Here is a 24754-nt window from a genome sequence, read left to right on the forward strand (position 1 = left end):
ACACACCGTGTTTCACGGTGTCTGAGCTGTACAGAATATACCATGGCAACAGCGGGTAAACCACTCAGTGTGGTAGTGGTTCAATAAGATGGCTCACCATCACTTTCTCAAGTGTAATTATGTATGGGCAATAAATGCTCCCCTTGCCAGTGATGCCCAGAATAAAACAAAGACTATTTATATTGGGCTAGATATGAGCACCTGTCTCAAACCTTACTGACAAGGGATCACGTTTGACACTTGAAGTAACAAAGTTAAAATTCTCCAACCTTTTATGCCAGGTTGGTCACCCCCAACCAGATATGGGGCTGACAAAAAGTGGCATAGAATCCTACCCCCCCCCCCCCCCCGCCAAACACCACTTCTTTGCAAATTTTGGAAAACTCTTGCAAATGTTTGGGAAATATCTCCAGTGTTAGCTTTAAGCATTGTGTAACTGTGTGGGAAGGAGGATGGAAATGTTGCTGGTTTTGTGGGGTGGGGGGTAGGACACACACAGGAAGAGGAATACAGCACACAAATAGACAGCCACTAAGAGACACCTTCCGTCCTTTCTAACCGGCGCTGTGTTGACGTCAGGCCCGACACAGAGACACACACAGACACATGTGTATGTAGCGTGTTGGCCCGCGGATGCTGCCGGCTTTGGGGAGAATTTTCCGCAATTGCCTCCTGAAATCCCAACAACCCAGCCGCTTCTTCCCGGCGCAGAGCGGTGAGTTGCTGCTGGGAGTGTGTTTCGCACTGGGAGGGAGGGAAGGGGGTATAGCTGCCCTTCACCCCCCCCCCCATCCCCGGCTAAAAGAAAGGGAAATGCGGCGGGGCTGCAGAGGAGCATTTGCAAAGGCAGCTTCTCCCGCAGGGAGCTCACACACACAGAGAGAGAGGGGTTAGTGTGCAGGCACTGTGCCAGCGGGGGGACAGGAAGCCGCGGCAGGGTCTGCTTGTTACTGTAACTGATCAGTGTAGCGAGTGGCAGCGCGGGCAATCTGTGCCAATCGGGGCCCAGGGAAATGTAGCGAGTGCCGGGCTGGAGCTCAGTTTGAAGGGACTCCGGGTCTTTCTGGGGAACTTTTAAGGGCTTCTCGGGTGGTTTGGGCGGGGGGGAGAGATTCCTGGCCGAATCTGGGCTATTCCTGGGTTATTTCAGGGTGAATGGGGGAGAACCCCCTCCATTATATCGGGGTGAATTTGGGGGGTTTCACTGACTGTTACCAGGTGAATTTGGTGGGTGCCTGGGTGAAGTTGTGGGATTCCTGGGTGATTTTAGGATGAATGGGGGAGAATTCCCCGATTATATCAGGATGAATTTGGGAGATTTCAGGGTGAATGGGGGAGAATTCCCCGATTATATCAGGTGAATTTGGGAGATTCCTGGGTGATTTCAGGATGAATGGGGGAGAATTCCCCGATTATATCAGGATGAATTTGGGAGATTTCAGGGTGAATGGGGGAGAATTCCCCGATTATATCGGGGTGAATTTGGGAGATTCCTGGGTGATTTCAGGAAGAATGGGGGAGAATTCCCCGATTATATCGGGGTGAATTTGGGAGATTCCTGGGTAATTTCAGGATGAATGGGGGAGAATTCCCCAATTATATCGGGATGAATTTGAGGGATTGACTGATTGTTACCAGGTGAATTTGGTGGACTCCTGGGTGATTTCAGGGTGAATTTGGTGGCGAACTTGGAGGGTGCCTGGGTGAACTTGTGGGATTCCTGGGTGATTTCAAGATGAATGAGGGAGAATTCCCCAATTATATCAGGATGAATTTTAGGGGATTCACTGATTATTACGAGGTGAATTTGGTGGACTTCTGGGTGAACTTGGAGGGTACCTGGGTGAATTTGTGGGATTCTCTTGTGGATTCAGGGTGAATTTGTGTAGTTCCTGGGTGATTTCAGAGTGAGTTTGGGGATTCCGAGATGATTTGGTGGCTCGGTGGTTAGCACTGCTGCCTCACAGCGCCAGGGACCTGGGTTCAAGTCCAGCCTTGGGTCACTGTCTGTGTGGAGTTTGCACGCTCTCCCCTTGTCTGCGTAGGTTTTCTCCGGGTGCTCCGCTTTCCTCCCACAGTCCAAAGATGTGCGGGTTAGGTGGATTGGCCATGCTAAATTGCCCCTTAGTGTCAGGGAATGCAGGGTAAATACGTGGGGTTACGGGGATAGAGCCTGGGTGGGATTACTGTTGGTGCAGACTCGATGGGCCGAACAGCCTCCTTCTGCACTGTAGAAATTCTATGATTCTCCTGTGATTTCAGGGTGAAATTGGGGATTCAGTGGTGGTGGCACAGTGGTTTGCACTGCTGCCTCAGACTGCCAGGGACCTGGGTTCGATTCCTGGCTTGGGTGACTCTGTGTGGAGTTTGCACATTCTCCCCGTGTCTGCGTGGGTTTCCTCCGGGTGCTCCAGTTTCCTCCCACAGTCTAAAGATGTGTGGATTAGGTTCATTGTCCATGCTAAATTGCCCCTTAGTGTCAGGAGGACTACCAGGGTAAATTTGAAGGTGTATGGGAATAGCATCTCGATGGGGTTGTCGTTGGTGCAGGCTCGATGGACTGAATAGCCTCCTTCGAAACTGTAGGGATTCTATGATCTTTGATTTCAGGGTGAATTTAGGGATTCCCAGGTGATTTCAGGGTGAATTTGTGTGATACCTGAGTGATTTCAGGGTGAATTTGTGGGATTCCTGGGTGATTGCAAGGGAATCCCTCTTTTTCTATTTTGTATCAATTGCAACTATTCTAATTGGAACCTGTTCCTGTCAAACAACCAGTCAGTTTTAAGCGATGATCATAAACAGTCTGCTGGGCTCATCTAATGGATTTTGATGCAAACAAATGAACATAATCAATATTTGTGTGTCGTAAATCAGGGAACATGTGTCTACCTTCATTCAGTGAACTTTTAAATTTCCCCTTATTCCGAGTTTATTCTTTATATCCCCCCTTCAGATTGCAGTTTTGCTCAAGTTTGCTTTGCAGTTTGAATGAGTCCGGTGTAAATGTTTTTTTTTGGGATCAATAAAGCAGCAAAAAGAAAGAACTTAGCCATCATAGATGTTTCATAGAATTCCTACAGTGCACACAAGGCCATTTGGCCCATTGAGTCTGCATCAACTCTCTAACAGAGCCTCTTTTTATTTTTGTTTTTATTCCAATTCAATCAAATCAAGTCCAATTTAGAGTCTCAACAAGTTGCGACATTCCCGATCCAAGCCAACAAGACAGGGCTCTCACTTCCTGTCCTGGGCTTGATCTACATGATCCAAGCTGATTGCAGTAGGCATAGCTCCTCCTCCAAGGCTTGATCTCATTTGCATCTGAGCCAAAAGGCTGAGATGCCGCTTTTAAAAATTGCTCCAATAGAAGCTAAAATGTAACCTAATGACTTCAACCAAGCATAGCATGTCGATACTACACTTGATCTTAGCCAAAAGTCCGAGAAGCGATTACGCAGGTCCTTTCCCCTGCCCGAGCTCTGTAACCCCACACATTTAGTTCACTAATCCACCTAACCTGCACATCTTTGGACTGTGGGAGAAACCGGAGCACCCGGAGGAAACCCACGCAGACATGGGGAGAACGTGCAAACTCCACACAGACAAGTCACCAAGGGTTAGAATTGAACTGTCTCTCTGGAGCTGAGGCAGCAGTGCTAACCCCAGTGCCACTGTGCCATCTTAATGGCTCAAACGTTTGCCTTACCGGAGTTATTTTTATTCATTCATGGGGCATGGGCGTTGCTGGCTGGCCAGCATTTATTGCCCATCCATTGTTGTCCTTGTTCAGAGAACAGTTGAGAGTCAACCACATTGCTGTGGCTCTGGAGTCACATGTAGGCCAGACTGGGTACGGACAGTAGATTTTCTTCCCTGAAGGACATTCGTGAACCAGATGGGTTTTTCTGACAAAGTTTTCACGATCATCGGTACATTCTTAATTCCAGATATTTTTTATTAAATTCAAATTCCACCAACTGCTGTGACGGGATTCGAACCTGGATCCCCGGAACATTAGCTGAGTTTCTGGATTAATAGTCTAGCAATAATACCACTGGGCCATCACCTCCCCTCGTTAACAGGTTTCGTTCCAGGTCGGTGCTGACCCATTTGGTTCATTCCTGGTCACTGCCCCCATTGGAAAAGGGAGAATTGATCAATGTTTCTATTCCCAGGTTAAATCCTTGCTGGATAGAGAGTGTGAACAAGATAGCTATAGACTCCCCTCTTGTTTATTGCACCAATTATTTTGAAATTCTCACCCTTGTTTTCAGATCTGTCCATGGTCTATCTTTGTAATCTCTTCTCGCCCTATAACCCTCCAAGATCTCTGCACTCCACTTCTGGCCTCTTGACCACCTTATGTTTTAATCGCTCAACCATTGGCGGCCATGACTTTAGCTCTGAATTCTTTCCCAAAACCTCCACACTGTCCACATCACTCAAAATGTATCTCTTTGATCAAGTCTTTGGTTGTCGATCCTAATGTCTCCTTATGTGGTTTGATGTCAAACTTTGTTTTACGACACTAAAGGCACCAGGCAAATGCAAGCTGTTGTCACAGGTCGTGTCTCTGACTGGAGTCAATTTCTTCAAGGGTTGAGGAGAGGAAATTGAAAATACTTTGTCTTAATGCAGAATTTTACACTGTTTGAAATAATTTAGGAGCACTGTCCATTTAACTATTTTTAAGGAAGCAATTTCCTTGTATGATTAACATGTACTAATCAGGGTGGTATCTATTTTCACTGAAAGGAGACACACATGGGAGCTTTTCATCTCACACTTGTTAGGACAGACACAAGAATGCCAAATTTCAAAGGGTCGCAACAGTTTATGCTACAGGAGGAAGGGATGCTGATTGGTTGGTTGGCGAGTAGATTCTGACTGGCCGAGGCAATGCAATGGAGAAAGCTACAAGGAACTCCAGGCTCGCCAAGCTCCTGGTCACTTCACTCATTTGTAGGGGAAGGGAAAATAGTTTGTTGTTTCTATTTCTGGATTGATCGGGGTAGCTCCCCGAGCTATCGACTTGCCTCCCATTAAATTCAGGGGGAACAGAAGAATTTGCATGAATGTAGTAACTTTCGTGAGGGCATCCTAAAGCCCTTTACATTTGGGGACAGAGTTGAGAAATGAAGTTGCTGCCTTGATGTAAGGAAATGAGGCAGTCACGCTGCACACAGTAAAGTCCCACAAACAATAACCAGTGAATGACCAGCTCATCTGCTTCAGTGTTGTTTGCTGAGGATTAATGTTGGCCAAGGGAACTTCTCTGATTTTATTTGAAAAGTGCTGTGGGATCTTGTACCTGTATCTGAGAGTGGAGACAAGGTGAAGTGAAGGGATAGGGAGACAGGGTGGGAAAGTGGAGGTGAGGTCGGATATTGTTGAAGGGAAGGACAGGTTTGTTACAAAATTAATTCATGGGAATCGGGGTGGCACGGTAGCACAGTGGTTAGCACTGCTGCTTCACAGCTCCAGGGACCTGGGTTCGATTCCCGGCTTGGGTCACTGTCTGTGTGGAGTTTGCACATTCTCCTCATGTCTGCGTGGGTTTCCTGTGGGTGCTCCGGTTTCCTCCCACAGTCCAAAGATGTGCGGGTTAGGTTGACTGGCCATGGTAAAATTGCCCCTTAGTGTCCTGGGATGCGTAGATTAGAGGGATTAGCGGGTAAAATATGTAGGGATATGGGGATAGGGCCTGGGTGGGATTGTGGTCGGTGCAGACTCGATGGGCCGAATGGCCTCTTTCTGTACTGTAGGGTTTCTATGATTTCTATGGATGTGGGCATTGCTGGCTGGTCCAGCATTTATTGCCCATCACTGATTGCCCTAGAACTGAGTGGCTAGGCCATTCAAGAGTCAACCACACTGCTGTGGTTCTAGAGTCACATGTAGACCGGACTCGCTTTGGTAAAGGACATTAGTGAACAAGATGGGCTTTTACAACAATCAACAAATCAGACTTTACAATTCCAGATTTTTAAATTGAATTCAAATTTCATTATCTGCCGTGGTGGGATTTGAACCCAGGTCCCTAGAGCGTTATGCTGGGTCTCTGGATTACCTAGCCCAGTGCCACCACCTTCCCAAATTCTAGAGGTTCCAAAGGCCAGATGACCTCCTATTTCTTTTTGCTCCCATTGAGAGAACAAAACAGCATTTCAGACAGTGCAGCATTCCTTCAGTACTGCACTAAGGTGCCAGCTTCGATTGTGCTGAAAATTAAAATACTCTTATTGGAATAAAACTGGACAGAGAAAATTGAGAATGTTTTCACTTTCTTGAGCACTTAAATCATCTGCAAGTTTGTGAAAATCCAAAGGTTTTGTGAATGGCGCAGTGGAATGCACAGGAGAATGAAGATCACAGCCGGGGTTGCTGTATTTGGAAATGCAACTCCAAAATTGCATTGCGACAGTTGTTGTTTTCTCTATAAATATAAGGTGTGAAAGATTCCGAATCGGAATGTGTTGCTGATATTGTCACGTGTTAAATGTTGTTAAGAGCTGACAGTTCATCCTGCTCCTATTTTTTTGTGCTCACTAGAGACCAAAAGACAAATGAAGTACATTTTGGTGACTGGTGGTGTGATCTCGGGGATTGGAAAAGGCATTATTGCCAGCAGCATTGGAACCATTCTGAAGTCTTGCGGGCTGCATGTGACCTCAATCAAAATCGACCCGTACATTAATATTGATGCTGGGACATTCTCACCATACGAACACGGTAAAAAAATTTGCACCACTGTCCTTTGATTTGATTTGATTTATTATTGTCACATGTATTAGCATACAGTGAAAAGTATTGTTTCTTGCGCGCTATACAAAGCATACCATTCATAGAGAAGGAAACGAGAGAGTGCAGAATGTAGTGTTACAGTCATAGCTAGGGTGTAGAGAAAGATCAACTTAATGCAAGACAAGTCCATTTGTAAGTCTGACAGCAGCAGGGAAGAAGCTGTTCTTGAGTCGGTTGGTACGTGACCTCAGACTTTTGTATCTTTTTCCCTACGGAAGAAGGTGGAAGAGAGAATGTCTGGGGTGCGTGGGGTCCTTAATTATGCTGGCTGCTTTGCCGACGCAGAGGAAAGTGTAGACAGAGTCAATGGATGGGAGGTTGGTTTGAGAGATGGATTGGGGCTACATTCACGACCTTTTGTAGTTCCTTGCGGTCTTGGGCAGAGCAGGAGCCATACCAAGCTGTGATACAACCAGAAAGAAGGCTTTCTATGGTGCATCTGTAAAAGTTGGTGAGAGTCGTGGCTGACATGCCAAATTTCCTTAGTCTTCTGAGAAAGTAGAGGCGTTGGTGGGCTTTCTTAACTATAGTGTCAGTTTGGGGGGACCAGACAGGTTGTTGGTGATCTGGACACCTAAAAACTTGAAGCTCCCGACCCTTTCTATTTCATCTACTTTCTTACTTCGTAAGACCATAAGAAATAGGAATTGGCTGTTGGGCCTCTCGAGCCTGCTTCACCATTCAATAGGATCATGGCTGATCCAACATTCCTCACGTCCATGTTCCTACCCTTTCCTTTACTGATCAAAAATCTCTATCTCAGCCTTAAATATACACAAGGACTCTGCCCCCACAGCTCTCTGTGGTAAGGAGTTCCAAAGACTCACCACCATCTGAGAGAAGAAATTCCCCCTCATCTGAGTCTTAAATTGGTGCCCCTTTATTCTGAGACTATGCTTTGAACTCCCTGAATTTTCTGCATTGTGGTACTACTCTAATGGGTGGAAGGATTTGAACACATTTATTCTGTATGACGACTTTTAATTGTACCATAGAATCCCTACAGTGCAGAAGAAAGCCATTCGGCCCATCGAGTCTGCACCGGCCACAATCCCACCCAGGCTCTATTCCCGTAACCCCACATATTTACATTGCTATTCCTCCTGACACTAAGGGTCAATTTTGCACACCTTTGGACTGTGGGAGGAAACCGGAGCATCCGGAGGAAACCCATGCAGACATGGGGAGAATGTGCAGACTCCGCACAGACAGTGACCCGAGGCTGGAATTGAACCTGGGTCCCTGGCATTGTGAGGCAGCGGTGCTAACCACTGTGCCCCTGTGCTACAGTGTGGTAAATATCTCAATTATAAAACTGTCAAAAGTTATTCAATCAGTCAGACAGAATTATAACTAATTGCATTCATTGGGCTCCATTACAACAGAGATGACACTTCAAAAGTACTTCATTGATTATAAAGTGCTTTGGGATGTCCTAAAGTTGCTCTTTAAATGCAAGCCTGTTTTCCCAGCTTGATATTCACGGGAGCAGCTCATTCTGATTTGTTCTCCAGCAAAGGGATACGGTGAATGATTGAGACTTTTCAGTATCAAATATTTCATAGGGGGCAGTGAACCTTCTGTTCGAATGGAGGTTATCACCATATGACATGGGTCGAAGGTTGGGCTACTTCCATTCTAACTTTGTTTTAATGGCTCGACGCATTGTCGAGTAACTTGTGGAATTAAGATAATAACATCTCTGAATTGAGAAGTCAAACTGGTGAAAGAATGTTTTTGTATAGGGATGCATTCTGACCTAAAGCAAAAGATCTGATCAGTCGTACAATTCTGATCTGTTTGTATAGCAGGATGTACACGGTACTTTCTCGATTGCAATGCAGAGGCACTGAATCCCTGAAATGTCTGGATAATTTGGCTCTATCTGCAGTGAAAATGCATTCAAATTGAACACAAACCTGCGCAAGTTTTGAGAGCCTGGAGGCAGGAACTGTGGCATTGATTTTAACCGTAGAGTCATAGAGGTTTACAGCATGGAAACAGGCCCTTCAGCCCAACTTGTCCATGCCGCCCCTTTTTTTTTAACCCCTAAGCTAGTCCCAATTGCCCGCATTTGGCCCATATCCCTCTATACCCATCTTACCCATGTGACTGTCTAAACGCTTTTTAAAAGACAAAATTGTACCCGCCTCTACTACTGCCTGTGACTAGTGGTGTTCCGCAGGGCTCTGTATTGGGACCTCTGCTGTTTGTGATTTATATAAACGATCTGGAAGAAGGTGTAACTGGGGTGATCAGTAAGTTTACGGACGACACAAAATTGGCAGGACTTGCAGATAGTGAGGAGCATTGTCAGAAGCTGCAGAAGGATATAGATAGGCTGGAAATTTGGGCAAAGAAATGGCAGATGGAGTTCAATCCTGATAAATGCAAAGTGATGCATTTTGGTAGAAACAATGTAGGGAGGAGCTATATGATAAATGGCAGAACCATAAAGGGTGTAGATACGCAGAGGGACCTGGGTGTGCAAGTCCACAGATCCTTGAAGGTGACGTCACAGGTGGAGAAGGTGGTGAAGAAGGCATATGGCATGCTTGCCTTTATAGGACGGGGCATAGAGTATAAAAGTTGGGGTCTGATGTTGCAGATGTCTAGAACGTTGGTTCGGCCACATTTGGAATACTGCGTCCAGTTCTGGTCGCCACACTACCAGAAGGACGTGGAGGCTTTGGAGAGAGTACAGAGGAGGTTTACCAGGATGTTGTCTGGTATGGAGGGGCTTAGTTATGAGGAGAGATTGGGTAAACTGGGGTTGTTCTCCCTGGAAAGACGGAGGATGAGGGGAGACTTAATAGAGGTGTATAAAATTATGAAAGGCATAGATAGGGTGAACGGTGGGAAGCTTTCCCCCAGGTCGGTGGTGACGTTCACAAGGGGTCGTAGGTTCAAGGTGAAGGGGGGGAGGTTTAACACAGATATCAGAAGGACATATTTTACACAGAGGGGGTGGGGGCCTGGAATGTGCTGCCGGGCAAGGTGGTGGAGGTGGACACACTGGGAACGTTTAAGACTTATCTCGATAGCCACATGAACGGAGTGGGAATGGAGGGATACAAAATGGCGGCATGGTAGCACAGTGGTTAGCACTGCTGCTTCACAGCTCCAGGGTCCCGGGTTCGATTCCCGGCTCGGGTCACTGTCTGTGTGGAGTCTGCACGTTCTCCTCGTGTCTGCGTGGGTTTCCTCCGGGTGCTCCGGTTTCCTCCCACAGTCCAAAGATGTGCGGGTTAGGTTGATTGGCCAGGTTAAAAAATTGCCCCTTAGAGTCCTGGGATGTGTAGGTTAGAGGGATTAGCGGGTAAAATATGTGGGGGTAGGGCCTGGGTGGGATTGTGGTCGGTGCAGACTCGATGGGCCGAATGGCCTCCTTCTGCACTGTAGGGTTTCTATGATTTCTATGATTTCTATGAAAAGAATGGTCTAGTTTGGACCAGGGAGCGGCGCGGGCTTGGAGGGCTGAAGGGCCTGTTCCTGTGCTGTATTGTTCTTTGTTCTTGCCTCTGGCAGCTTGTTCCAGACACTCACCACCCTCCGTGAAAAAATTGCCCCCTCTTGTGCCCCCTAATTTTAGACTCCCCTATCTTTGGGAAAATATATTGACTATCTAGCTGATCTATGCCCCTCATTATTTTATAGCCCTTAATTCTTGTGGAATTAACATTAAACAATGTTACACTGGTTGCGCCTTTCATTGCACTGCTGTCCCTCCAAGAGATTGGTTTTAAAGGTTTAAAGTTTATTTATTAGTCGCAAGTAGGCTTACATTAACACTGCAATGAAGTTGCTGTGAAAATCCCCAAGTCGCCGCACTCCGGCACCTGCTTGGGTACTGAGGGAGAATTTAGTTTGGCCAATCCACCTAACCAGCACATCTTCCGGACTGTGGGAGGAAACCGGAGCATCCGGAGGAAACCCATGCAGACACGGAGAGAACGTGCAGACTCCGCACAGAGAGTGACCCAAGTCGGGAATTGAAACCGGGTCCCTGGCGCTGTGAGGCCACAGTGCTAACCACTGTGCGGATTGGTGTGCTGCCTTTATAAACTGCTAGCGTTGAAGATTTAAAACATTTCTTACAATACTTGTTGCAAGAATGAAATGTAAGGATCTAAAACAAACATGAGTAATTAATGACATGTACTTGCATGCTGATGTGGATAATGTAATGACTTTAACTATAGCCACCAAAAGTTTTGGAAGAAGCCTTGCGTAAAGTTGCCATAGTGATATAGGGAAACAGGTCAGCCAGTTCACACAAAGCAAAGTCCCACAGACAACAATGAGTCAAGGATCAGATAATCAGGAGAACTTCTCTGATCTGAAAAGCATTAGAAACATTGAACGTAGGGACAGGAGTAGCTCATTCTGCCCTTTGAGCCTGCTCCGCCTTTCAAGATGATCATGATTGATCCTCTATCTCAGCGGCAAACTCCCATGCTCTCCCCACGCTCCTTGACATCTTTATTGTCTAGAAATCGATCTATTTCCTTCTTAAATATATTCAGTGATTTTGGCCTCCACAGCCTTGTGTGGTAGAGAATTCCATAGGTTCATCACCCTCTGAGAGCAACTGGAGATGACACTGTCCCAGAATAAGGTCCAAGTTGCATTGTTACAAAGCATATCACATCTACCCATTGACTTGGATAACTGGGCAATGTGCTGGGCTGTATAATTGATGAAACGTTGTTTTACCTGCCTTACGGTTCACGATCAGCTGAATGCACAAAGAGAGAAAGTCGGAAATTGGCAACTTTTGAAAAGGCAATGCAATGTGATTTTCCTTTCTCACGCAAAGGTTATTTTGCAGAAAGTTCTCTATCGAAGCATTGTTTAGTTCATGGGAGTAGCGTTATAGATGGTATCTACAGCTGAGTTGCGAAAATCGGAATGAAGGATGTGCAGTAATGTTCCTTTGTTTGTGTAGGTGAGGTTTTTGTGTTGGATGATGGTGGTGAGGTAGACTTGGATCTGGGAAACTATGAGCGATTTCTAGACATCCGTTTAACAAGGGACAACAACATTACCACGGGGAAGATCTACCAGTCGGTGATTAATAAAGAAAGAAAAGGAGATTATCTGGGCAAAACTGTACAGGGTAAGTAACGTTCCGGTATGTGAAGGGTCTTTCTCAGTTAATTTGTCTAATTCATTAATTTCTGTTGGTTTTCTCTCCTCACGCGTGTTCAATGCCTTGGGCCTTGTTTTCAAATCTCTACCCCCACAGCCTTGCCTTGCTCAATCTGTGTAAAGTTTTCCTATGTTTGCCAGTCAGTGACTCTGGCTACAGCTTCCCACAACCCTGTCCCCTGAAGCTCTTTCAACAAATTCAGCTATTTCTCCTTCTACCTTTTTAAAATTAAACACAACTCTCTCCATCCTAATCTTTCCCTCCATGCCTCTCTCTGTGTAGAGTACCTTGAGATATTTTTACATTAAAAGCATAAACTACAAGTAGTTAGTTGTTGGTCCAACATTCAGAACAAATTTCACTGCAACCTCTGTAGCACATTCTTCAACTGCACCAGCACATGGGACACAGGGTGATCTGGTAAGGTGGATTCAGAATTGGCTTAGCGGTAGGAGACAGAGGGTGGCGACAGACAGTTGCTTCAGTGACTGGAGGCCAGTGACCAGTGGCGTACCACAGGGATCCGTGCTGGGCCTCCTGTTGTTCGTCATTTATATAAATGGCACAGGTGGCTATGTCGGGGGGGTAGGATCAGTAAGTTTGCGGATGACACAAAGATTGGCCGGGTGGTTAGCAGTGAGGCGGAGTGTCTTGGGTTACAGGAATATGGTCAAATGGGCGGATAAGTGGCAGATGGAATTCAACCTTAACAGAATTTGGTGTGAATTAAGGCATGAACAACAGGATTTTAGTTGGTCTCTAGTTTATAGAGAGTGGAAAATGGGAAGCTTGCCAGAAGTGTGTGGAACGCTCAAGGGTAATAAAGGGCATGGATGAGGATGTTTAGCAGTAAATGAGTTGAAGAGGGGTAATGTCAGGTGAGTTTATGGAGATGCTTTGTCATCTTGAAGTGGGCACAAGGTCAAAAGCTCATCTCAAGTTCTCGGCTGAATTTTGAGGTGCTGCTCATCTTCTGTAACCCCTATTGCATCAGCCAGCTTCTCTCTTACTTTTTCATGCAACTCTGTCCTCCTTTCATACCTCACACACTTACAAAGTATCTTTGCTATGTCTAAGTGCTTTTATACACAAGACATTGTTGGTAGATTTAGGCCTTGCAGTAGTTGTAATATTTGGTCTGTAATTATAGCGTCTCGCAACACAGGAGGCCATTCGGCCCTTTGTCTGTACTGGATCTTTTGACGAGCAGTCCAGTTAGTCGCTGCCCTTTCTCTCTCTATATTCCTCCAATTTTCTTTGCGTCAAGTATTCATCCAAGTCCCCTTTGCAGATTGCTGGTGAACCTGTATCCACCACCTTATCAGAAAGTGCGTCCCAAATTCAAAATGCATTTTTAAATCCTCGTTACCCCTCAGTTTGATTTCCCCGATTACATTGATGTGCTGTTTCACAAACAGCGATACTCGCCGAAGCCCTTCGCTGCCTCGCAAACTGAACGAACAGCAACACAGCTGCCAGAACGGTCTGTACAATCGGACACTTGAATACCTGTGACCTTGGGAAAACTTTTTCACATTGGAGGAACCTTTTCACCCTCAGCAATATGATGATGCTGCCGTCTGCAGTGTCATTTTCTGATTAGATGTATTTTTTTTGCAATTTTATCGAACGGCCCACCCGATTGAGAATTTGTCCAGAGAGTTGTGAGGGTGGCAGTGATTGATCTGGTACGTTGGGAAACTGGTTTATGTGACCAATGTTGATGTTTATGTTCTCCTTGTAGTTGTTCCACACATCACGGACGCTATTCAGGAATGGGTAGTGCGGCAGGCTCTCATTCCTGTGGACACTGATGGGGTGGAGCCTGAAGTGTGCGTTATTGAGGTAAAGAAAAAAAGTACGCATTTTGCCATCTATAGCGTTTAGCATAACCCGGAATGTTGCAAAGTGCTTCATCACTGGTCAGTTGCTTCTTTTGGAGTATTGTTCAGGTAGTTAGCATTTAGAAAAGCCCCACAAACAACAAGGATATTGTATTTTGGGGGGGCATGATGTGGAGATGCCGGCATTGGACTGGGGTGGGCACAGTAAAAAGTCTCACAACACCAGGTTAAAATTTAACAAGATTTATTTGGAATCATGAGCTTTCGGAACGTTGCTCCTTCATCAGGTGAGTCACTCACCTGAAAGCTTGCGATTCCAAATAAACCTGTTGGACTTTAACCTGGTGTTGTGAGACTTCTTACTATTTTGCGGTGGGTTTTGGGAGGAACGCTGGCCAGAACTCCAGGAGAATTTCCTACTGTTGGAAAGGTGCTGTGGCATCTTTTTAATCTTCCTGAAGAGGGATGTCTGACCTCTGTCAATTCAGCACTCCCTCGGTATTGCACTGAAGTGTCCTAATTTATGCTGGAGTAGAGTTTGATTCAACAGCCTTCTGACTTCAAGGCAAGCTGAGCCGGGAAGGTGGGTAGTTGTGAGCTGGCCTTGAAGCTCAGAGCTACAGATTATTGTGAAGTTGATGTTTCCAGAAAGGTAAATTATAGTTTTTCTGCCAGCCCCCCGGCACCAACCACCTCCTGGGGCACCAACTGCTTGTCAGTGTATTTGTATTTACATCCATCAGCGCCATGGTGCTCCACCCACATAACAATGCTTTGTAAGCCCAGACAGTGATTGACAGTGATGCTTTCCATAGCTTGCCAACAATGTTCCACCTGATGGCCAGTTTTCAGCAGTGACGAATGGATAATGAGCAAGAATCCTGGCTGATATTCTCCATCTCACCAAATAGCCCTGAAGCACTCGAGTCATTAACATTGTGTAAAAGCAGGATTGCCCCTTTTCCCCAGTCAGCTCCCTAGGCTCAGCCGATGGGTTATGTTCTCTTCAGATTCACAGCACACCGCTCCTAGGGAAGGGGGATTATGTTCTGTCTAGACTATGTACCACCCCTAAGAGAAGTGGGAGGGGGGGTTATATTCTTGAAGGGGGAAAAATATACAGATGGGTACACATAAGATGGTTGCCTGGCACACAAACAGTCACCCTGGGAAAGAGACATTAAACAGGCACTGACTTTCAGTACAGACAGCCACCTGAGATTAAAATATAAAGGACAGACAGCTATTCAAAGTTAAAATGCAGGAATCAAATCCTACAGGAAGCCAGCCAGGGCTTAAGGATAAGGACAATAGGGGTAGATAATGAGATTGGCTACAGGTGGGATCGGGAATACATAACTGCAGGAAAACCAATTACTGTAAATTACTATATGAATAGGCCGAAACTGAAACCATTGATAGCCACTGACGTAGGAAATGTATCCATTCATAAGACAATGCGATGTTAACATGTTCATGTCTGTATCTGTCTGTATTTGTCTATAACGATGTGTTTAACGATCGATCACCTACTTGATTACAACGATGTGGTAATGGCTAGTTGTCCGGTCCATCTATTGTGTAAAGGGTATAAAGATGGACTGCTCCTATTGTCTCATTGAGAGAAGGTTTGCTGCTTGTTAGTGCCTTTTCTCCACGAAGCTTCGTTAAAATAAAACTGTATTCTTGAAACCTTCAAGCCTGACTCAGTGGTACATTTCCCACAACAATTGGCGTAGTCAGCAGGATCCTATTACTGGTGAGATCGATTGGCCACGATCGGAGCCGGGGTAGAGATCACTGAATCTGTGAGAGTCAGACAAGGTCAAGAATACGGTTTGCAAGGGGTTAGACTTAAGGGGTTAAACTTAAGGGGTATTTGTAGTAATAAGTATCGTTGTATATGATATAGTGATAAGTACTAACTGCTGATAGTGATAAGTAACTGTTGCTTGTGCTGACCGACAAGAGGACAAAGTCGTGCCTGTCTCAAAACCCTGCCTTAGACCGGCTGTTAAGAGGAGAAACCTCCCACGCGAAGGCCAGGAGATTGAAGTGGGTAAAGAGACACCAAGGGCACTTAGGATTGTGAAGCACAAGTGGCAGAGGTCGGTTAACATCAAACTCTGTAGTAGCGAACAAACGCAGAGTTGCCATCTGATTGCATGAAAGTTTGAAAAGTTGGGAACTGTACTGTCAATGTTGTGAAAAGCGGGGCGGAAAAGGAGCTTGATCAACTCTGACTTAAACCGGACTCCGGTGGAGAAGCACATTGCCAAGGTGGTAATAGTGGAAGCCGTGAGTATAACATGAAAGCCTGTAACGGTAGTGAAACACAGTGCTAGAGTAGTAATAGTGGCCGGGGGTAGTGAAGTCCCTATGGTAGAGAGCACACTTTACTGGGGAGTAATCGTGGCCGGGGTTAGTGAAGTCTGCGAAATGGCAGATAATGAAGTTAAAAGGGGACCTGCAGGATCCCTCATTGAAATTTACAAGACAGACAGGAAAGAGTTAATAAAGAGAATGCAAAAGGATGGCTGGGATACTTCTCACACCTTAGATCAGCAGAGAGAGTGGACAGATAAAGAAAAGAGAAACAAGACAAAGAAGATAGGAGTATTGTTAACACATCAGTTAGCTGGTCTAATTGAGCAAGTAGTCGCCTCTACTAAGAAGTGGAGAGAAGATAAAGAAAGGATTAGAGAATTAGAATCCCGAGTGAGGGAACTGGAAAAGCAAAACCAGGTTTTAGAAGAAAAGCAATGGAGAGGGGAAACTGTTCCTCTACCTCCTTATGAGTCCACACAGCAGGAACCAACCGCTCCCCCAGAGGAGTGGGAAGCGCTAGAACACAACTTAGCACCAGTAACCCGAGGGGGAACAAATGCGCGACCAACGGCAACTTATCAACCCTTCACCCCAGGCGAGAGACAACAGATAATGGCTTCCCTGGGTAAATTACAACCTAGAAGCGCAAACACTAAATTCTGGGAAGAATTAGACACAATCTGGGTAGGACACCAATTACACCCGAGAGACGTACACCAGCTGGTCAGGGCAGCCTGTCCAGCGGATAAGTGGAGGCAGGTAGCAGGTGGACCCGCTGCTCTTCCAGCACAGGATTATAATGGGGGATGGTTGACACATGCAGTTGCCCTAACATCGGAGATAGATGCCCAACAGGCACCCTTCACCCAGTTTAAAGCAGAGATTCAGAGGGTATTAGGGAATGCTCCCACCAACTGGAGCAGAATTACCACAACAAAACAGTTAAAAGGGGAAGGAGCTTCTGAATACGGGGAACGGTTGTCCCAGGTATATCAAGAGTGCTCAGGACAAGGGAACCCAGGTCGAGGGGGTCGAACGTTCATCCAGGCTTTTAAGGACGGACTCTCCAGCGCTCACCAGGTCATCCTAAAAATGGGAGTGATTATGTCCCAAGATTATGATGAATTGGTAGAGTGGGCTAGCGGAGTACCGGGAGAAGAGAAATTCCAGGCAAGAAGAAGGCTAGAAAGAGTAGCAGCCTACAGTAATGGGAATGGAACAAAGTCTAAACTGATTTGCCACAATTGTGGCCGGCAAGGACACTTTGCGAGGGATTGCGGGACTCCACGGAAAGGGAACAGATTTGGGAACAGTGGGAAACATTGCAGCCACTGTAATAAATATGGACACACAGAAGCAGTGTGTTGGAATAAGCATGGGAAACCCACGACCCGATCCATGACCACAGCAGAACCGGAGGAACCACAGGACCTCCGGGGTCAGCAAGAATGACGGTCTGCAGCCCCCATTCACAAGGGTAAGAAGGAGGGAAGGATTTACGTGTCAGCACGAGTAGGGGGCAGGCAATGTGAGATGCTAGTGGACACAGGAGCATCCATATCTGTCACCGACCTACCCTTACCCACTACAAATAAAATGATTTACCTGACCGGGATAGGAGGGAACAAAACACCCGCCTACCTGAGCGAGACCACGTTAGGAGAGATAAATAATCTGTATATACCAATGAGGTTTTATGTGTGCAAAAATAATGAGGGTACAATAATGGGAAATGATCTGATGAAAGAATATGAGATTCTGACAGACTGTGGAAAGGGAGAATTAATCTGGCCAAGACAGGACGGTCGGAAAACGAGAATAGGGAAACTGCCACAGTCATCAACAGAAATTGGGAATTAGAAACAGGAGGGTTCGGAGCCATCTGTGCCTCCGTCCCCGGAGTATGGGCTAAAACGAAGTTAGATACCGGTATGACTAAAATGGACCCAATCAAGGTACCGGGACCGGAGCATAAGCCACACCGACAATACCCAATCAAACCAGAGGCAGAGAAAGCGGTAGTGGAGATAGTTAAAGGGTTAGTGGAAAGGGGGATTCTGAGAGAAACCACAAGCACCACTAACTCCCCAACATGGCCAGTGAGCAAGCCTGACGGAAGCTATAGGCTCACGATAGATTACACCGGACTCAATAAAGTCACGTCCAAATTGCACCCCATTGTAGCAAGCCCTTCGACAATCCTGAATGGACTGTCACAGGAGCACAAAATATTCACAGTATTGGACATAGCCAACGGATTCTGGTCCTTACCATTGGATCCTGAATCCCAAGACAAATTTGCCTTTACAGTGGGAGACAGACAGTACACTTGGACTCGTTTGCCACAGGGATTCCACAACAGCCCCGCTATATTCCATCGAGCAATGAGTGACATCCTGAACAGAGTAGGACTGCCAGAGGGTAGTACAGTCCGACAATATGTAGACGATATCCTGATAGCTTCAGAGTCCAAGTCAGGACATCAAGAAGCCTTATATTTAGTACTGAATGAATTAAAAGCCGCAGGGTTAAAGGTGAGCCCCAAAAAGGCACAAATCGGGAAAACACAGGTCCTATACCTCGGACACCTTATATCCCAAGGACTTAAAAGAAATGCCAACGGACCGAAAGAAGGCAATACAACAGATGCCGCGACCCGTCACCGTAAGAGGGGTCAGAAAGGTGCTGGGACTATTCAACTATAGCCAGAGTTTCATCCCAGGGTTCACAAAATTAGCAGAACCCATACAAAGACTAGTCAAAGGGGGAAAACCAGTTTTAGATCCCGTAGAATGGGGACCCGAGCAGGAAGAGGCTTACACTAAACTAAAAACAGAACTGATATCAGCCCCTGGACTAGGATTACCCGATTCTAATAAGGACTTCCATATCCATTGTAGTACTGAGGGAGGATTCTATTCCGCCGTGGTAACACAAGACCATGGCGACAGAAAGAGATGATGTGGAGATGCCGTCGGACAAGTTGACAATGGACTTCCCTGCAGTGGTACTATTTTCTACTGTGGTACGGGGGGAGGCTTGGTTGCTGCTGGTGGTGATGCCGAGTTTCTCAAGTTTCCTGTTCTTGGTGTGCATGTAGATGGCGTAGTTCCTTTGTCTCGTCTGCTTGGCAGAGTTTCGCAGCTGGTCTGCATCCTGAGCGCAAGTTGAGAATATGGACTCTATCTTGGTTTCCAGGCTGCGGCGTTTGCTGTACAGTTGGTGTATGAGGTGGTTGAGGGTGAGAGAGGTGCGACGGCAAAGTCTCTCAGCGTAGTCTGTGTTATAGGTTGACCTGAGTGGGTTTGTGATCCGACAGAAAGAGACCCATAGGATATTATTCCACAGCAGAAGGGCCGGTAGTCACTGGACTGCCAAGGTGCATAGCCACCTTGGATTGCGTCGCCTGGGCTGTAAAGGTTAGCGAGCCAGTAATCATGACAGGGAATATAATCCTCCACACCAAACACACCTTGGTGGAAATATTGAACACGGGAAAATTAAGGTCAGTCTCAAACATGAGAAGGGCTAAGTGGGAAACTGTCCTCCTACCTCCAAGCAAGTCCATGATAATAATAAGGGATACAGGGAATAACCCAGCAGAAGGGATTTTAGACAAAGGAGAGCCACACAATTGTGAAGATATAGATAGGGACGAAGAAGAGGGTAAGATAAAGGATATACCCTTAATAACAGCTGAGGAGACCCTTTTTGTGGATGGGTCACGCAAATATGTGGAAGGATCACCCTGACTAGGGTGGGCAGTAGTAAATGACAAATTAGAGACAGTAAGGTCAGGAAGGATTGACGGAGGTCTATCCGCGCAAGTGGCAGAACTAGTGGCACTCACACAGGCACTAGAGTTATCTGAAGGTAAAACGGTAAACGTCTATACAGACAGTCGCTATGCATTCGGAGTCATACATGACTACATGACAGCATGGGGAAGAAGAGGGTTCATAACCACAGGAGGGACCTCTATTAAGCACCAGCAAAGAATTGAGGCATTATTGAGAGCTAGCGAGAAACCTAGAGAAACCGCAGTAATCAAAATTAAAGCGCACCAGAAAGAGCCAGGAAGAGATAACCCGGTTAAATTTCAAAGGGAACCAAGCCGCAGACAGGGCGGCACAGTTAGCCTTAGGACAGGAGACAATTGGCGAGCAGCAACAGAACAGACAGGAGACGAAATAGATATTCGGGACTTACATGAGGATACCCCAAAGGAGGAAACGGAGAAATGGGAAGCGCAGGGAGCAGCCAAAGGGACTGATAACATTTGGAGATGGGAAGATAAGGTAATAGCACCAGAGTGCATACAAAACACCCTATTGGAACTACACCATGGACTCTCACATGTGGGTAGAGAGGCCATGATAACTAGTATAGGAAAGGAATGGTGGTGGAAAGGAATGGGAAGAGATATAGCCCGACACTGTCACCGATGCGTGACGTGCGCGCAACACAACCCTGGTAGAGCCATAAAAATTAAAATGGGACACCAGCCGAGACCAAAGGGACCCTGGGAACATCTGCAAATAGATTTCACAGGGCCACTACCACAATCCCATGGCAAAACTTATTGTCTGGTTATTATAGACCAGTTCACCAGGTGGGTCGAAGCGTTCCCTACTACAAATTGTACTGCTACCACGGTGGCTAGGATATTGGCAGAATGAGAGAGGTGTGGAGGGATATGGTCCAAGTGCAGGTCAGTGGGACTAGGCATAAAATGGTTCGGCACAGACAAGAAGGGCCAAAAGGCCTGTTTCTGAGCTGTAATTTTCTATGGTTCTAAGTAATCCCTAGATGGGGAGTACCCCTACAAATCGATTCGGACCAATGGACGCACTTCACCGGAAAGGTGGTAAAAACAGTATGCCAATTAATGGGGATAAAACAAAAATTTCACATCCCTTACCACCCACAGAGTTCTGGAATGTTGGAACGTATGAATAGAACATTAAAAAATGCATTAGCTAAAGCCATACAAACATCGGGGAAAATGTGGACAGAGGTATTGCCCACTATACTAATGAGATTAAGAGCTACCACAAACCAGACAACTGGATTAACCCCTTATGAGCTAATGACAGGACGGGCGATACAATTACCCGAAAGCATCATAACAGGTGGGACCGATGTAGGTCCACTAAACGATAAAATCAGGAGATATGTTCTGGAACTGAGCACCCAACTAAAGGGGATGCGCAAATTGGTAAAGGACAATCAGGAAATAAAAGACGCAGAGAGAGAGCTTGAAATGCTCCCTAACATCCCAACAGCGGGAAGTCGCGTCCTAGTGAAAACATTACCCGACAAACCAGGGTTTGCACAAAAATGGTGAAGTTGTAATTAGTGGAGACACCTGTGCCTGTATCGACATAAGAGGGAAAGGTGTCTGGAAACATTGGACGCAGCTAAAATTGCACAAGGGAACAAATAAGTAATTAAGTTGATGAACTAACGAAAATGCTTTCCTCAACACAGGCAAAGACTGCAAGCAAGAACAATGGCGCACGCGGGTTGATAGATAATATAACTTGTAAAGATTATATGAATTATAGTGTTAGGTTTGATATTTGATCGTTGCGAATATGTATGTAATCGCGTATGTAACTACTACTTTGCGTTGTCGCGACTGTAAATTTAACTGGATTGGAGGATAACTTGTTTGACAAAGCTCACATACATTTACATGGGAATCAAACTGTATGTTACCCGTTAGCGCAATCGGTAGAAGCCCTATTTGTAGCCACCCCTGGGTGGATCCCTCATGACTTATATACTGTAGATACATCAGATACACCCTGTAAGGGACAAATTGGCAAATATAAAAGAGGGGAGATGTGTGGGACTTGTAAACCCCACAGATCCTGTGTGCAGGGGGTTCCAACAGGTGGGAGGAAAAGCTTGTTCAGATACTGCAAGCTATCCGCTTTGTTTTACGGGGCAGGGATGGGGATGTGCCTATGCCTTGGTCCCTAAGAATGATTCCTGCGTACAGACGCAGTGTGTCCGTCAACATTGTCGGGTTAATAAGGGACAGTTTACGTGCACTTGTGATGAACAGAAATGTCTGAATATAACCGCGGGAAGACAGCTTATTTGTGGACAATGCAATGAAACTCACGTAAGCTCAGCCAAATGGACAGACCCATTTGGTACTTACCAGGTGGTGGGATCAAACGGGGAGTCAAGTAAACCGAACAATTGGCAATATGAACAAACTCATAATCAAGACACTAAATGTTACCGGGCTAAGAAGGGATATGTGTTCCTCTTCAATGGTACTTACATGACAGAAACACCAAACCATTTTGCAGCAGGAACAATTGGACCACTGACTGTTCCATGCCCTCAGAAGGGGCATATTCAGAGGAGAATAGTAACTCGGGCTATCAGCAAAAAATTCTGTGCTGACTAGGAAGCCCCGGGCACAATGGGATCCTCATTGGGATATGGATTCCTTGGAGCCTTATCTCTGGGGGGGAGTGGGCGGCGGGGGGGGGGGGGGGGGGGGTGCAGCAGGAGTGATTAGTGCAAAGAATAGGAATCATATTGTTTGTGGACTAACAGTCCTGGGAAACAGCACTTCAAAAGCACTGGAGGCTGTTAACCAAGAAATGACTGAACTGAGATTATATGCACAACAGACACGATATGCAGTGGACTATCAGTTATCACAACAAGGGGGAGTGTGTACAATTATAGGTAATAACTGCATAACCCATGTCACAGACATCAGAGCATCAGAGAACAACTTGATAGCTTCAGACAGGGACCCAAGAAAGGAAGTAACTGGCTGGAATGGCTAGTGGGGGGTGTCCTGGGAATCTTTCTTACTTACTTGGATTGGTCATCCTCATTTCCATTGTAATTGTCTGTTGTCTGACTGTTGGATGCCTAAAAGTCTGGTGCAAGGTGATGGTGACTAGAATTGTGCCAGGAGCCAGTGTATACATCGAAGAAGAAACCCTGATGAAGATCCCCGAAGACATCAGAAGAAATGAAGAAGGAAAGAAGAAGAACAAAGAATTATACATATAAAAATGGCTGGTCTAAGGATTAGTGAAACTCATAATCTGACCAAAAGTGGGGACTGAAGGGGGAAAAATATACAGATGGGTACACATAAGATGGCTGCCTGGCACACAAACAGTCACCTGGGAAAGAGACATTAAACAGGCACTGACTTTCGGTACAGACAGTCACCTGAGATTAAAATATAAAGGACAGACAGCTATTCAAAGTTAAACATGCAGGAATCAAATCCTACAGGAAGCCAGCCAGGGCTTAAGGATAAGGACAATAGGGGTAGATAATGAGATTAGCTACAGGTGGGATCGGGAATACATAACTGCAGGAAAACCAATTACTGTAAATTACTATATGAATAGGCCGAAACTAAAACCATTGATAGCCACTGACGTAGGAAATGTATCCATTCACAGAACAATGCGATGTTAACATGTTCATGTCTGTATCTGTCTGTATTTGTCTATATCGATGTGTTAACGATCGATCACCTACTTGATTACAACGATGTGATAATGGCTAGATGTCCGGTCCATCTATTGTGTAAAGGGTACAAAGATGGACCGCTCCTATTGTCTCATTGAGAGAAGGTTCGCTGCTTGTTAGTGCCTTTTCTCCACGAAGCTTCGTTAAAATAAAACTGTATTCTTGAAACCTTCAAGCCTGACTCAGTGGTACATTTCCCACAACATTCTCTCTAAATTCTGTGTACCACCCCTAGGGGAGTGGGGGCGGTTATGTTCTCCTAGGCTCTGTGTACCACCTAGGTTGGCAGATACTAGGTGATTTCTGCAACTGAGGGGACAGGGGGTCCAAGAGTTGTTTTCAAAGGCTTTTTGTTCCTATCTACTCTTCACAGGGTCAGGTTGGCAGAAGCCTGAGAATTAGGCCCCATCGGTCAGAGAATTAGGATTGCAGATATAAAAGGGAGGTCTTGCAGATGGAATACTTGTAAAACACAAAACAAAGACTCGTAGATAAGAGCAATAGGGCTGCTAACTCGGTCAGTCTCAGTTACAATGTGTGACTCTTGATTTCCAAGTATATGTGACTCTCCTAACAATGTCTTCTCATTACTCAGCTGGGTGGTACTGTGGGAGATATTGAAAGCATGCCTTTCATTGAAGCGTTCCGGCAGTTCCAGTTTAAAGCCAAGCGAGAGAATTTCTGCAATATTCACGTCAGTTTAGTTCCTCAGGTGAGTTCTTGGATTGTGAATCTACTCTAGCATTCAGGCTGCATCTGGGTCTTTCTCAAGGTAGAACACAATTTTTCTGAACTGCTGATATTTGAGTCTTGGGAGGCTCTGTCGAATTTTACTGGGCTGAATGTTGCTTGAAAGACTTGTAGTTGCCTAGAGCCTTTCTGTTAGCTTCTGCATGGCAAGTTATAGTCTGCCAATCACCCAAAACGTGCAGCACCCTCTACAATCCACCTGGGAGCTTGTGACCAGAGAAGGTAACTGAGGACCTCCTTAAGCAATAAGATTGAAGAGTTCCTAATGATTTGCACAGTGTCCGAACCAGGAATTGTTAGAATAGTGAAATTGGTTAAAGAAAGCGAAATAAAGAGAGCAAAGAAAAAG

At 45.8% G+C, this 24754-nt stretch overlaps 1 protein-coding gene across 3 annotated transcripts in view; it reads left to right on the plus strand.

Annotated features, from left to right (window-relative positions):
- Nucleotides 1–511: 511 nt before the first annotated feature.
- Nucleotides 512–24754, plus strand: part of LOC144509422 (CTP synthase 1) — a 73292-nt gene continuing 49049 nt past the window's right edge. For 2 of the 3 annotated variants that reach the window (XM_078238286.1, XM_078238288.1), the window contains exons 1-5: nt 561–715; nt 6556–6735; nt 11756–11926; nt 13704–13804; nt 24251–24367. In XM_078238286.1, the coding sequence (XP_078094412.1) occupies nt 634–715; nt 6556–6735; nt 11756–11926; nt 13704–13804; nt 24251–24367 (651 nt within the window). In that variant the 5' untranslated portion in view covers nt 561–633. Of the gene's footprint in view, nt 716–6555; nt 6736–11755; nt 11927–13703; nt 13805–24250; nt 24368–24754 lie in introns of all 3 variants that reach the window. The other variant, XM_078238287.1, reaches the window with a different exon arrangement.

Source organism: Mustelus asterias, chromosome 21, assembly GCF_964213995.1.
Source record: "Mustelus asterias chromosome 21, sMusAst1.hap1.1, whole genome shotgun sequence".
NCBI lineage: Eukaryota > Metazoa > Chordata > Chondrichthyes > Carcharhiniformes > Triakidae > Mustelus > Mustelus asterias.